Consider the following 12,968-nt stretch of genomic DNA (forward strand, 5'->3'; position numbering starts at 1 on the left):
TTAGACTGAGGACCTGCATTCTCTGTATTCTCTGCTCCTTGCTTCATGTGTCTGACTGCAGGCTGGATGCTTTATTTGCAAGTCCAGTAAAGTTTCAAGCTCTGCCTTTTCAGATATTCATGCCTTTCTTCCTGCCTCTTTCTCTTCCCTGTTACTCTGCCCTGCTCCCTTTCTCACTAAGTGGAATACCTCAGTGCCTGTCAGGTCTGAGCTCCTTCCTTATGAGTCATGTTCTTTCGTCCCTCTCACAGTAAAACTCAGTGACCACTGCCCCCGTCAGCTAATGACAGCATGAAGGGATGCTTACTAACTCAGTTCACATACTCTAATGGGATATTTTCACTGTCATGTAGTGCCCCTTCTGTATATGTGAAGCTCGGTAAATATGAAGACTGGCCCTTGGTTACTAGCCAATTGTTTTTTTTGGTTTTGTTTGTTTGTTTGTTTTTGTTTATTTGTTTGTTTTTTGTTTTGTTTTGTTTTTTGGTTTTTTGAGACAGGGTTTCTCTGTATAGCTCTGGCTGTCCTGGAACTCACTCTGTAGACCAGGCTGGCCTCAAACTCAGAAATCCACCTGCCTCTGCCTCCCAAGTGCTGGAATTAAAGGCATGTACCACCACTGCCCGACCCAAATTAATTCTTATTTATTTTGATCACAGACCCTAATTTTGATGACTTCAGATTAATTGGGATTTTTTTTTTTTATAGGAAAAAGTGACATTCAAGGATGTGGCTGTGGACCTCACACAGGAGGAATGGCAGCAAATGAAGCCTGCTCAGAGGGATTTGTACCGAGATGTGATGCTGGAGACCTACAGCAACCTAGTAACTGTAGGTAAGGAGAGCTTTCCAGTTCTAGTTTGCTGGATGCACCTGGCTTTCCCTCATGATTATGTATGCTCCACCCTGAGGCTGGATACTAATTACTTGTGTCACTGTGCAAGTTCCTTGATTGTCTTTCCCAAGTCCTCAGGACCCCAGGACTCAGCCACAGATCTGACGATTGTTGCCAGCATTAACATGCAAGGTCTCTCCTGTTTCCTGAACCAGGTTGTCAAGTCACCAAACCAGATGTGATCTTCAAGTTGGAACAAGAAGAGGAGCCATGGGTACTGGAGGAAGAGATGTTTTGGAGACGATCTCCAGGTGAATAAGTGAGAAGTGGCTCTTAATGAGAGAGCCACATGACAGAGTTCATTAAGGGCTCCGTTCCTCACTTTCTAAGACTGTGGTAAAGGTCCTAGTCTTCTAAATGACAGATGTGTGTGTGACATGCCACTTGTCAGATTGTGTGACATTTCTATTCTAGGAATGACTCTGCCCTATTGGAGTTGTGATTTTTTTTTTTTTCAAACTTTAGAAGGGCAGAACCCTGTGATTTCAGGATGCTCAACGTCCAGTGTGTCTACAGCTCACCTTGTGGTTCTTGTGCCTCTCTGTGATCCTTTCACCTCACCCCTCTCCTGCTCACAGTTCATATTCTTATACAGTCAGCGTTCTGTGGACTGTGGCATTTTAAGCCGGCCTTAGTTCATACTTAGGATTCCTCTAGTTCTTGGCTTCACTGCACTCTGAAACGCTTCACCTTGTGTTTTATGATAAGTGGCACTTTGCATTGCACTTCACAGGCCTCGCCAGTCCCATGGTTGTGAAGGTTACGTTCCTGCCTTAGAATGCTGTGGTCTCTCCTTCCTACTTACCCACATCTTCTTCATGTGCCTACTAGGTTAAAAATGCAGACCATCCAAACGTACATTTTAAAGTGCTCTTCAGCCTCCACACTTTGTCCCTCCTCCCCCTTGTTTCCAGAGCTCTCCTGTTTATTTTGCAGTATGTATTTTAGATTTAACTGTTTTATTTGGAAGAACCATGCTGAATTTTTCTTAGGATTATACTGAATGTATGAGTTGGCCAAGTTCCCTCTTTGTTTGTTTGTTTGTGTGTTTGTTGTCTTTCTATTTTGAGAAATGCAGCTTTCTAAGTTCTCATTTTTACATTTTGTATGTTGTTTAAGTTTACCTGAGTATTAGACAAGAAAGAAAAACAAGTTCTTTAAGAATTGAAAGGGGGCTGGAGACATGACCTACCAGTTAAGAGCACTGGCTGAAGGACCTAAGTTTGGTTCCCAGCACCTTCATGGCAGCTTACAGCTGTCTGTACCTCTACTTTCAGGGGATCTGATGCCTTCTCTGGCCTCCTTAGGAAGTAAATAATATGAAATGAAAATTTAAAAACATTTTTTGACAGAATTGAAAAGGAAACTATAAAACCATTTGAATTTACAGATGTTGGGATTGTCTCCCTGGAAAATGCTACAACCAATTGAGAAGATGTGTCAAGTTATATGAAAATCCAGTGAGGTACTAGGAATGTAACACATAAAAACTAATACCTCACAACTCAGAGGGACATAAAAGAAAGAATGTCCACTTATAGTAATAGCAGTAAAAATAAAATACTGTGTGAGGCATGGGCGTGTAATAATGTACAAAACAAAGTCTAAGTACATGGAATGTAGAATTTAGTGGGGTTTTGTTTGTGTGTTTGGATGGGTTTTTGGTTTCTTTTAAGGTTGGGTCTCTAGAGAGAGCATGCTGTCCTTGAAATCTCTTGAACTTCTGATCCCTCTGCCTCTACCTCTCAAGTGTTGGGTTTGTATGATGCTGGAGAGCAAACCCAGGGCTTTGTGCATGCTGGGCAAGCACTCTACCAACTAAGCCACATCCCCAACCCATAATTTATTTTGTATGTAAAAAAATACCTTTGAGTCCTGGGAAAATGGCTCAGCAGTTAACAGCGTTTGCCTTCTTGCAGAGAGGACCTGGGTTTGGTTCCCAGCACCACAGTAGGCAGCTCACAACACTGTAAATCCAATTCCAGGGATTCTGAAACCCTCTGCTAGTTTCTTGGGTGCCAAAAGCACACAGTACACACACACACACACACACACACACACACATACACACACACACATATATATACATTCTAGTATACATAAAAAAAATTAAAAATATAAAGAATATACCTTTCTGGGGGCTTGGAGAGATGGCTCAACAGGTAAGAGCACTGAGTTGGAGGTCCTGAGTTCAAATCCCAGAAATCACATGGGTGGCTCACAACCATCCATAATGAGATCTGACGCCCTCTTCTGGTATGTCTAGACATAGCTACAGTGTACTTACATATAATAAATAAATCTTTTAAAAAAATATACCTTCTAAATTATTATATTTGATAAGATTGACAGTATCTCTTTTTTTGTGGTTTTTCGAGACAGGGTTTCTCTGTGTAGCCCTGGCTGTCCTAGAACTCACTTTGTAGACCAGGCTGGTCTCAGAAATCTGTGTGCCTCAGCCTCCCAATTGCTGGGATTAAAGGCATGTGCCACCACTGCTCGGCTGTATCAAATTCTTTTTTTTTTTTTAAAGATTTATTTATTATTATTATTATTATAAATGAGTACACTGTAGCTGTGTTCAGATACACCAGAAGAGGGCATCAGATTTCATTATGGGTGGTTTTGAGCCACCATGTGGTTGCTGGGATTTCAACTCAACGACCTTTGGAAGAGCAGTAGATGCTCTTAACCACTGAGCCATCTCACCAGCCCATGTATCAAATTCTTAAGCCTTATTTTCTTTCCCAAAGTTTTATTGTGGGTAGTGTCTTATGAGCTTTAATCAGTTCTGTGTTATTTTCCACTTTTAAATATTATTGGGAAAGAAACCTGGTCGTTTCTCCTCATAACTCACTTGGTCTGCTTGTCCATACAAGTAGTCAGGATTCACATGTGGGGAGTTGTTTTGTTGCATTTTCTTTAAAGCTTTAGAAACGCTCCCTGCTATGATCGGTATTTCCTTAGACTTGTGGATTCTTTTCCTTCCTTTTGTACCTTTGTTTGTTTTGTTTCCAGTGTTAGGAATCACACACACCCTCCCCAGCTTGTGCATTCTAAGCAAGTGCTCTACCATCAAACACCTCCATCAGCACAAAGATTCTTTTGGAGTTTTGCTTTTATACTGTCATTATACAGACTTGATAGCGTGCTTTTCTGATTCTCATTGTTTGTCTCAGGCGTCTCATTGTTGGGGTATTTTTTCCTGGACCCACTACAAAGAGAAAAAAATATTCTGAGCTAATAGGAAATCATTGTGCCTCACACTGACCGTGTCATCAGGTTCAAAGTTGGGTTGTCCCAAGCTGAAGGGCCTGTCACCTTGATGAATCTTCTAGCTTCAGGTCCTCCCACCCGCCTGTGCCAGCAGCGTGATTTTCCAGAGTGAGGTTTGTTTGCATCTGCCTGCTCAGCGGTTCCTCCTTGCCATTTGTTAAGACCATGTGAAGTCAGCTGGGTGTCTTCTGCTGTGTCGGGACACCTGGACCTCAGAGTTGGAAAATACGTGTCTATGTTCTGCAGAACTCTGCTTCCTAGATATCTTATCTGAGAGAAGAAATAAGTCTTGACCTCTGGACTTCTTTTCCACCTTAACCAACCCACTTTCTGTTCTTTGCTTGTATTCTGGAGTTAAAGTTTCATTGAGTATGTATTTTCTATACTGTTCTTTCTATTTGTAGCGGGAGACATGTTTGATATACCATCATATTGAATCAGGGAGACCTTGGCTCTATTGATCCCATGAAGCACCCTTCTTGGAAATAGCTTTCTTCTTTCCTCTTCTCCACATTTGGATTTTTCTTTAGGTCTTAACTCACTGTTTGTTTATTCTTGTTTTATAAAATGCTTTTTGTAGGACTCCTTTTCTCAACTTTCCCTAGACTGTTAGGGACCAGGCCAATTGAAAAGTTCTTCAGAGGCTCTGTTGGAAGGACAAAGGGAACTTTAATATCTGTGTCCTTGCCCATGGGTAGGCTTGACAAGGGCAGGGGTGGGGCCCTGGGTCTCAAGGGAATCAAGGTTTCGGTTCCTGGAAACAGAGACTCTTCCCCTGGAAGGGCTGTGGTTATCAGTCCAAGGCCACTGATGCTTGATCTGTGCACACTCAAGGTAGCCGGTGCTCCTTTGTACAACATTTCATGATAAGCTTCCTGCTGACTTCATCGCATTGTGTGACAGCTGTCTGCTGACTTTGTCCTGTTTCCGCTGCAAACAGTGTATAAGATGCCCTGCTGTGTAGTATACGTGCTAGCATGGTCCATAGCTTACACAGTCCTCCTTACTCCACCTGTGTGTCTTTATGTTCTCATCTCTGGTCCTCCCATGACACCTCAGAGTTCAGGACCCTCATTCCTTCAGATTCAGGTCATAGGACATCTCCCCTGAACAAGTGTAAGTTGCAAATGGACACTTTGCGTTTGTGTGCCTACCTGATGCATCTGTGTTCATTTCGTTAATTTGATGCTTAGCTCTAGTGTGGGAATATTACCTTTAATACCTCCAGAACTATAGAACTCTTTGTCTTTTCCTTTCATCTGAGAGCTCTGAGCTATTATTACTGTTGAGCTCAGTCCCCAGTAAGTGTCCCTGTCTTGGCCCTCTTCATCCACCAGAGCAATTGGAGTCTGAAAACGTTTTCATACTTTGGTATCCAGTACTTAAACTGTTAACCTACCAAGAAGAAACCTGTGTCTTGTTTTCCTGATTGATTTCTGAGTTGGTCGGCTGTACTTTGAAAGGTTCTTTTATTCGTCGTGTATGTTTGACTTGTATGTAGTGGCAGCAAAGTTACAAAAGTCCCTTGTAAGCAGAGCTTTTAACTGAGCAGGTTTAAAGTAGCAGAATTAAAGTTGATGGCACTCACAGGTGTGAAAACCTGCTGTCCAGAATGGGAGGGAATAAAGGGGACTTGACTCTGGGTCACTTTATACTTTTATTAGAAATATGGCTTATTCATTGAGCATGTATAAAAATAAATTATAACTAGATAGTTGGCATTTTCTTCATACTTACTAAGTTTTGGATTGCAATTAGTTTGGACAACCTAATCTTCAAATGCTTTCATAATTATTGCTTTATGAGAACTAATGGGCTTTTGGTGTATAAAATGGGCAGATTTACCAGGATCTGTGATAGTTCATGGAGGCGAAAGAACGTGTGGCTTGTGTCTCTTGCTCTCATGGTACTGTTGCCCTCTTTTTATTTCTCTGTGTGTGGAGGACAGAGGACAAATATACTCAGAAATGCCACCTACTTCCTTTAAAACCGACCGAGCCTCACGTTGGCCTGGACATCACCAATTGGGTGAAACTTAAACTGGTTTGACCCTTGAGCTAAACGGATCCCCTGTTTCCGTGTGCTCGTTGGGGTGTTAGGGATTGAACTCAGGTCCTCTTGCTTGCAAGACTAGCACTTTACCATCTGAGCTATCTTCTTAGCTTGATTTCTTTGTGTTTTAATATGCATTTTTAGTTTTCTCCAACACATGGCATTCTCTCTTTATCTTTCCCTTCTTTAGGGAATATGAATATATGTGTGTGTGTGTACATATATATGTAAGTTCATATATATATATATATATATATATGGTAATACAGATTTTCATGCTTGTTTTGAGTAGTAGACTATGCTGGTTAAATTGGAACCCAAAAGGTTGGTTGAGTGTCCCAGATACCCCCACTTATAGGTTTGGTTTTTTTTTTTTAAGTTTCCTTGTCATCGTACCTGGAGGCACATGCCAAACACCCTCCAGGACACTAATGAAAAGGATTGGAGGTCTTAGTATTCAATACATAAACATTCAAATCACTCCTACTTTCTTGTTAACCTGAGTCCTTCTGCATCTGCTTGCTTCCAAGTCTAGAGCCTCTTTGGTTCATTTTCTCCAGACATAAACTTTCCCCAGCTGGGTTGTAGAGACCCAGCCATTTTTCTTTTCCTTTTTTTTTTTTTTTTTTTTTTTTTTGGTTTTTCGAGACAGAGTTTCTCTGTGTAGCCTTGGCTGTCCTGGAGCTCACTCTGTAGACCAGGCTGGCCTCGAACTCAGAAATCTGCCTGCCTCTGCCTTCCAAGTGCTGGGACTAAAGGCGTGCACCACCACGCCCAGCCCCAGCCATTTTCTTATAGAGATTAGTAAGTGGTGGTATAGTCAAGGTCCAGTTACAGGAAAGCGACTAGCTGCTATGTCAAGGATTTATGTGAGGATAGCAAATGACTCACAGAATTTGGAGGACTAAAGAGACTTTGCCTTTGAAGTTTCTAGAAGTTAGTCACAAAGAATTGAGCTGTTGGCCGGGCGGTGGTGGCACACGCCTTTAATCCCAGCGCTTGGGAGGCAGAGGCAGGTGGATTTCTGAGTTCGAGGCCAGCCTGGTCTACAGAGTGAGTTCCAGGACAGCCAGGGCTACACAGAGAAACCCTGTCTCGAAAAATCAAAAAAAAAAAAAAAAAAAAAAAAAAAAAAAAAAAAGAGAGAGAATTGAGCTGTTGGAAGTTCTTTCTCGAAAAACGATCAAGAAAGTAGTTGTTGAACTAAAGAACTGCTTTCCAACTATGAGTACTTGCTGCCACTGTTTTAATCTCCTAAGAAACACGCACATTTTCTCATTTAGTTCTGAGTCTAATGCTCATACATGCAGATGGCAGTTCCTTAAGTCACATGCGAATCCTTATGCAGTTGTGTTTAGATGGAAAAACTTCTTGTGCTTAAGAGATGTTACAATATTTAAACAAATCTGTATTGTCTGCCTAGTTCATGGTATCTAATTGCTCCCTAATCAGATTTTTTAATTTCTTGTTTTTAGTTACCAGTTTTATCCTTCTTCTTAAAAAATAAAATAAAGGAAAAAATATATGGTAAGCTTAGCTTTTTTTAATTCACTGGGGCAAATATCAAAGAGTATGTTTACTGAATCATCATTTGAAAGTATCATTTAATTTTTTTGGCTAGTGAAATGGCTCATCAAGCCTGACAACCTGAGCCCAAGCCCTGGGATCCATACTGTGGAAGTAGAGAATTGACTCCTGCAAGTTGTCCTCTGATCTCTACACATGCTACACCGGTGCCCCTCCCTCAAATAAATACACAAGTAAACAAATAATGTAGGAAAAGTTTGTTTAAGAATCTATCTAGGGGCTAGAGAGATGTTAAGAGCACCGACTGCTATTTTAGAGGTCCTGAGTTCAATTCCCAGCAACCACATGGTGGCTCACAATCATCTGTAGTGGGATGATGCCCTCTTCTGGTGTGTCTGAAGACAGCTACAGTGTACTCATACAGAGAGAGAGGGAGAGGGAGAGGGAGGGAAAGTGGGGGGGGGGGAGTCAACTTTTGCAAGAAACTTCCAGATTGTCTTTAAAGTAGATGTGCCCTCTTCCATTCCCAGCAGCAGCGTTAGCACCGTTGCGGGTCCTTGTCAGCCTCTGGAAGTATCCATGTTTAAGACTTTGGTTACTCAGATAGCTGCTTAGTGGTCTCTCTCCCATGTTGTAATTTGCAGCGCATTCCCTAATGATGTAACTACATTGTTTTACTGAGATGCTTTGTGGCAGGTAGGGCAGTTGTTTTTGTTGGGGATGCCATGATCTCTCTGTAACTCTGGAGATTCTTGATGTTCCAGTCTCCTTGCTTCAACCTCCAAGTTTTTGTTTGTTCGGGATTTGGGGGTGGGTCGCTTTGCTTTGGTTTTTTTTTTTTTTTCCAGACTGGGTTTTTCTGTATAGCTCTGACTTCCCTGGAGTTAGCTTTGTAGACCAGGCTGGCCTCGAACTCACAGAGATGTGCCTGCCTCTGCCTCCCTAAGTGCTAGGATTAAAGGAGTGCACCACCACTGCCTGGCTTGGTTTTGTTTCTAATGTCAAGTTTTCTGTGTTCTTTGTATATATCGTTTATGATAATCCCTTCTCATGTGTCTTTTGTAAGTTCTGTCTGAGCTTATATTCTGGCTTGAGTCTTTTGTGAAGCAGAGATTTAGTGTTTCAGTGATGCTCAGCCCGCTCTTTTTCATTTAGCAGGCACTTGCCCTTATTGCCCCTCTCCATCCCACCGCCAGGGCCCTGGCCTTATCCTGTTCACACACAGCGTTGCGCTCTATACTTGGCGCTGTGGTTTGTTAGCTTTGTGACGAGTGTAAGGCTCACCCGTGTCTAGATGTCCAGTTGTTGCAGCACATTGTTGAGAAGGCTGTCTCTGCCCTGTTGTATTACCCTTGCCCCTTTGTCAAAGACCAACTGTCTGAAGTCATTTGCATCTGTTTCTGTGTTCTTTATTATGGTGGTCTCTTCGACTGCCCCCCATTCTATTTGATTTTTAGGGCTTAACCACAGTCTTGAGGTCATGTGGTCTCAGCCCCCACCATTTTTCTTTTAATACTGTGTTCTCTATTCTGGGTATTTCATCTCCATGGGAACTTCAGAATCAGTTTGTCTCTCTACACATAGTAAAGTACAAGCTGAGAGTGCATTGAACCTATCAATCAAATTAAGAACTAATGTGCTGAGTTTGGGTCTTCCTGTCCATCAGCATACAATATCCATTTATTTTTCAATTTTAGAAGTCAAGAGGTTTTTTTTCCCATTGCAGGTTTTATACATATGTTATTAGATTTATGTTAATTTTGTTTTGAGGAGTACTAATAAAAATAGTGATGTGTTCATTTCAAATTCTGCTTGTTCACTCCTGATAAGCAGTTCATTTTTGCATGTTAACCTTGTGTCCTGCCATCTTGTAATAATGATTGCTACCAACAGGTCTTAGTTGTTTTGTTTTTTGCTTGTTTGTTTGTTTTTTCTGCATAGACAAGCATACTCTCTGTGAACAAACAGCATTAATATGACTTTCCCCCCTTTCCAAACTGTAAATTTTCTATTTCCTTCATCTTGTCTTACTGCACTAGCCAAGCATTCAGTGCTGTAGGAAAGCAGGGTCTGAAGGAGCTCCCGCCTGCTGCCTTTGAGTTCTTGGCTCTCCTGATTCCTGGTGTCTTGTCATTTCACCTTCCTGACACTTGTGACTTAGCCTCTTACACGTGCTTTCCAGCTAACAGTTCTGCCTGCAGTTCATCTTGTGCACTCTTGTTGAAATCCTGTCTTTTATATATTCCTCTCTATTTCGTATGCCTCTAAGGCTCGGCCCTTCATTCCTTTTAGAAAGAAGGAGAAATAAACATACATACTTAGTCTTGCCCGCCATGTTTAACCACAAATACGAACTTTATCTCGTTGATACCTGACCCCTTACCCTAGTCCTTTATGCATTCACCCCTCATTTTAATTCCATTCATTTTGCTGATTTCTTCCTTATAATCAAGGGTGCTGGTTCTTTTTTTGTTTCTTTGTTTGTTTGTCTTTAATCTCATCAGTGCTACTTAGACCTACAGGTGCCGGGTTTTGGTTTGCTTTGGGCTTTTCTTCTATAATGTCACCTGTAGGAGTTAACGTCTCAGTCTTTAAGAATGAGAGCATTTGCATTTTAGTTTCTTATTGGCTGACTTAAACCAACTTGAAAATTTAATTTCTAAATTGTTAATAGTATAGTGATAGAGAATTTCACAAGTAATTATTTTTGGTCCTCCATTTTAGAAGTTTGGGAAGTTGATGAACAGATGGAGAAACACCAGGAAGCCCTGGTGAGGAAAGGCACACCTACCTCCAGGAGAAATGTCACTGACCATACACGGGTTGCAAAGATCTTTCCTCTAAGCTCAGATATTGTTACTTCAAGACAAAGCTTCTATGATTGTGATTCACTTAATAAGAGTTTGGAACAAAATTTAGACATACTTAGTTATAAGAGAGTCTGTGTAAGAGACAAGAATTTTGAATGTGATGAGTGTGGAGCGCCATTTGACCATTGTTCAACCTGTGCCGAAGCGCACTTTGTATGTAATCAGTGTGGACAAGACTTTGTTCATAAATGTGACCTCCTCAGACATGAGAAAAGTCATGCTGTAGAAAAACCTTATGGCTGCAAAGAGTGTGGTAAGTCCTTTAGCAGGAAGGAAAATCTCATTACACATCAGAAAATCCATACTGGGGAAAAGCCATATGTGTGTGCCGAATGTGGGAAAGCTTTTGTTCAAATGTCTAACCTCATTAGACATCAAAGAATCCATACTGGGGAGAAACCTTACTCGTGTAAGGATTGTTGGAAAGCTTTTAGTCAGAAATCCAATCTCGTTGAACATGAGAGGGTCCACACTGGAGAGAAACCCTATAAATGTAAGGAATGTGGGAAAGCCTTCAGCCAGAAGCAGAATCTTATTGAGCATGAGAAAATTCACACTGGGGAGAAGCCTTACGCGTGTAATGAATGTGGTAGAGCTTTCTCTAGAATATCATCTGTCACTCTGCATATGAGAAGCCACACAGGGGAAAAGCCCTATAAATGTAATAAATGTGGAAAAGCTTTCTCTCAGTGCTCTGTATTTATCATACATATGAGAAGCCATTCAGGTGAGAAACCTTATGTATGCAGTGAGTGTGGAAAAGCCTTCTCACAGAGTTCTTCCCTTACGGTACACATGCGAAATCATACTGCTGAGAAACCCTATGAGTGTAATGAGTGTGGGAAAGCCTTCAGCCGGAAAGAAAATCTTATTACCCATCAGAAAATACATACTGGAGAGAAACCTTATGAATGTACTGAGTGTGGGAAAGCTTTTATTCAGTTGTCAAACCTCATCAGACATCAGCGAACTCATACTGGTGAGAAACCCTATGTGTGTACAGTATGTGCGAAAGCCTTTAGCCAGAAATCAAATCTTTCTGAGCATGAGAAAATTCATACTGGAGAGAAACCTTATCATTGCAATCAGTGTGGAAAAGCCTTTAGTCAGAGACAAAATCTCCTTGAACATGAAAAAATCCATACTGGAGAGAGACCATTTAAATGTAACGAGTGTGGGAAAGCCTTCCCTCGAGTCTCATCACTTACTCTTCACGTGAGAAGTCACACAGGGGAGAAACCTTATGAATGCAGCAAATGTGAGAAAGCCTTCTCTCAGTGCTCATTACTAATTATACACATGAGAAGTCACACTGGTGAGAAGCCCTTTGAATGCAATGAGTGCGGGAAGGCATTTTCTCAAAGAGCATCTCTCTCTATACATAAAAGAGGCCATACTGGTGAGAAACGCTCCACATGCTAAGTGAGGAGTGCCTCTAATTTATCTATGCCTGATTTACTTGAAATATCAAATGGAGGTACCAAACCAAGATCTCTGGAAAGGTTGGCACTGCAAGGAAATGTGTATATAGATAAATGTACCATCGTAAATTTTTTAGTTCTGAAAGTCTGTAGACAATACAGTTTCAAATAATCTCATATCATTTTTCTGTAGTATTTATAAAATTATTCTAAAATTCACATGAACTACAAGTAAAAACTAGGCATGTGGATGCTTGCCTATAGGACTGCCACAAGATTTAGGCCAGCTTGGTCTACATAGTGAGACTGTGTCTCAGTAAGTACAAATAAAGTCTAAGGATTGCCAAAATAACTTTAGAAAAAGTATAGTACAAACATACTTATTGTAATCCCTACAAGTCTGGAGTTCAGGCAGAAGGATGTATAGTTTGAGGTCAGCCTGAGCTACGTAGGGAGACCCTCTCTTAGAGCAAGACAAAAAATTATACCTAAGTATATTCTAAGTATCCAGTTAGTACTTAGAACTGCCTGTAAGGCAAATTGATAGCCACTTAAAAATATATGCCACAGGAGCATGCTTAGGTGGATAAACAAGTTTGTTTTTTGTTTTTTGTTTGTTTGTTTTTTGTTTTTTGTTTGTGTTTTTTTTTTTTTCTCCGAGACAGAGTTTCTCTATGTAGCCCTGGCTATTCTGGAACTCACTCTGTAGACCAGGCTGGCCTTGGATTCCGAAATCCACCTGCCTCACCTCCCAAGTGCTGGGACTATAGGCGTGCGCCACCACCGCCCGGTGTGGATAAACAAGTTATAAAGTTCCCAGATCAGAACTGTGGGACATGAATTTGCTGCCTGTCACATATGATATTGTGAGTTGGCACAGAACAATCATCTAGTCATTTGTTTCTGGAATATTCAGCTCTTAGAGAA

The 12,968-nt window shown here is 41.2% G+C and overlaps 1 protein-coding gene across 1 annotated transcript in view; it reads left to right on the forward strand.

Moving 5' to 3' along the window:
• LOC116100330 overlaps nt 1-12,620 on the forward strand; it is a 108,470-nt gene extending 95,850 nt beyond the window's left edge. The window contains exons 11-13 of the mRNA XM_031384145.1: nt 709-835; nt 1,051-1,146; nt 10,475-12,620. Coding sequence (XP_031240005.1) covers nt 709-835; nt 1,051-1,146; nt 10,475-12,042 — 1,791 coding nt within the window. The 3' untranslated portion in view covers nt 12,043-12,620. The remainder of the gene's footprint in view (nt 1-708; nt 836-1,050; nt 1,147-10,474) is intronic.
• Nucleotides 12,621-12,968: the final 348 nt, after the last annotated feature.

This window comes from Mastomys coucha, unplaced genomic scaffold, assembly GCF_008632895.1.
Source record: "Mastomys coucha isolate ucsf_1 unplaced genomic scaffold, UCSF_Mcou_1 pScaffold21, whole genome shotgun sequence".
In the NCBI taxonomy this organism is placed as follows: Eukaryota; Metazoa; Chordata; class Mammalia; order Rodentia; family Muridae; genus Mastomys; species Mastomys coucha.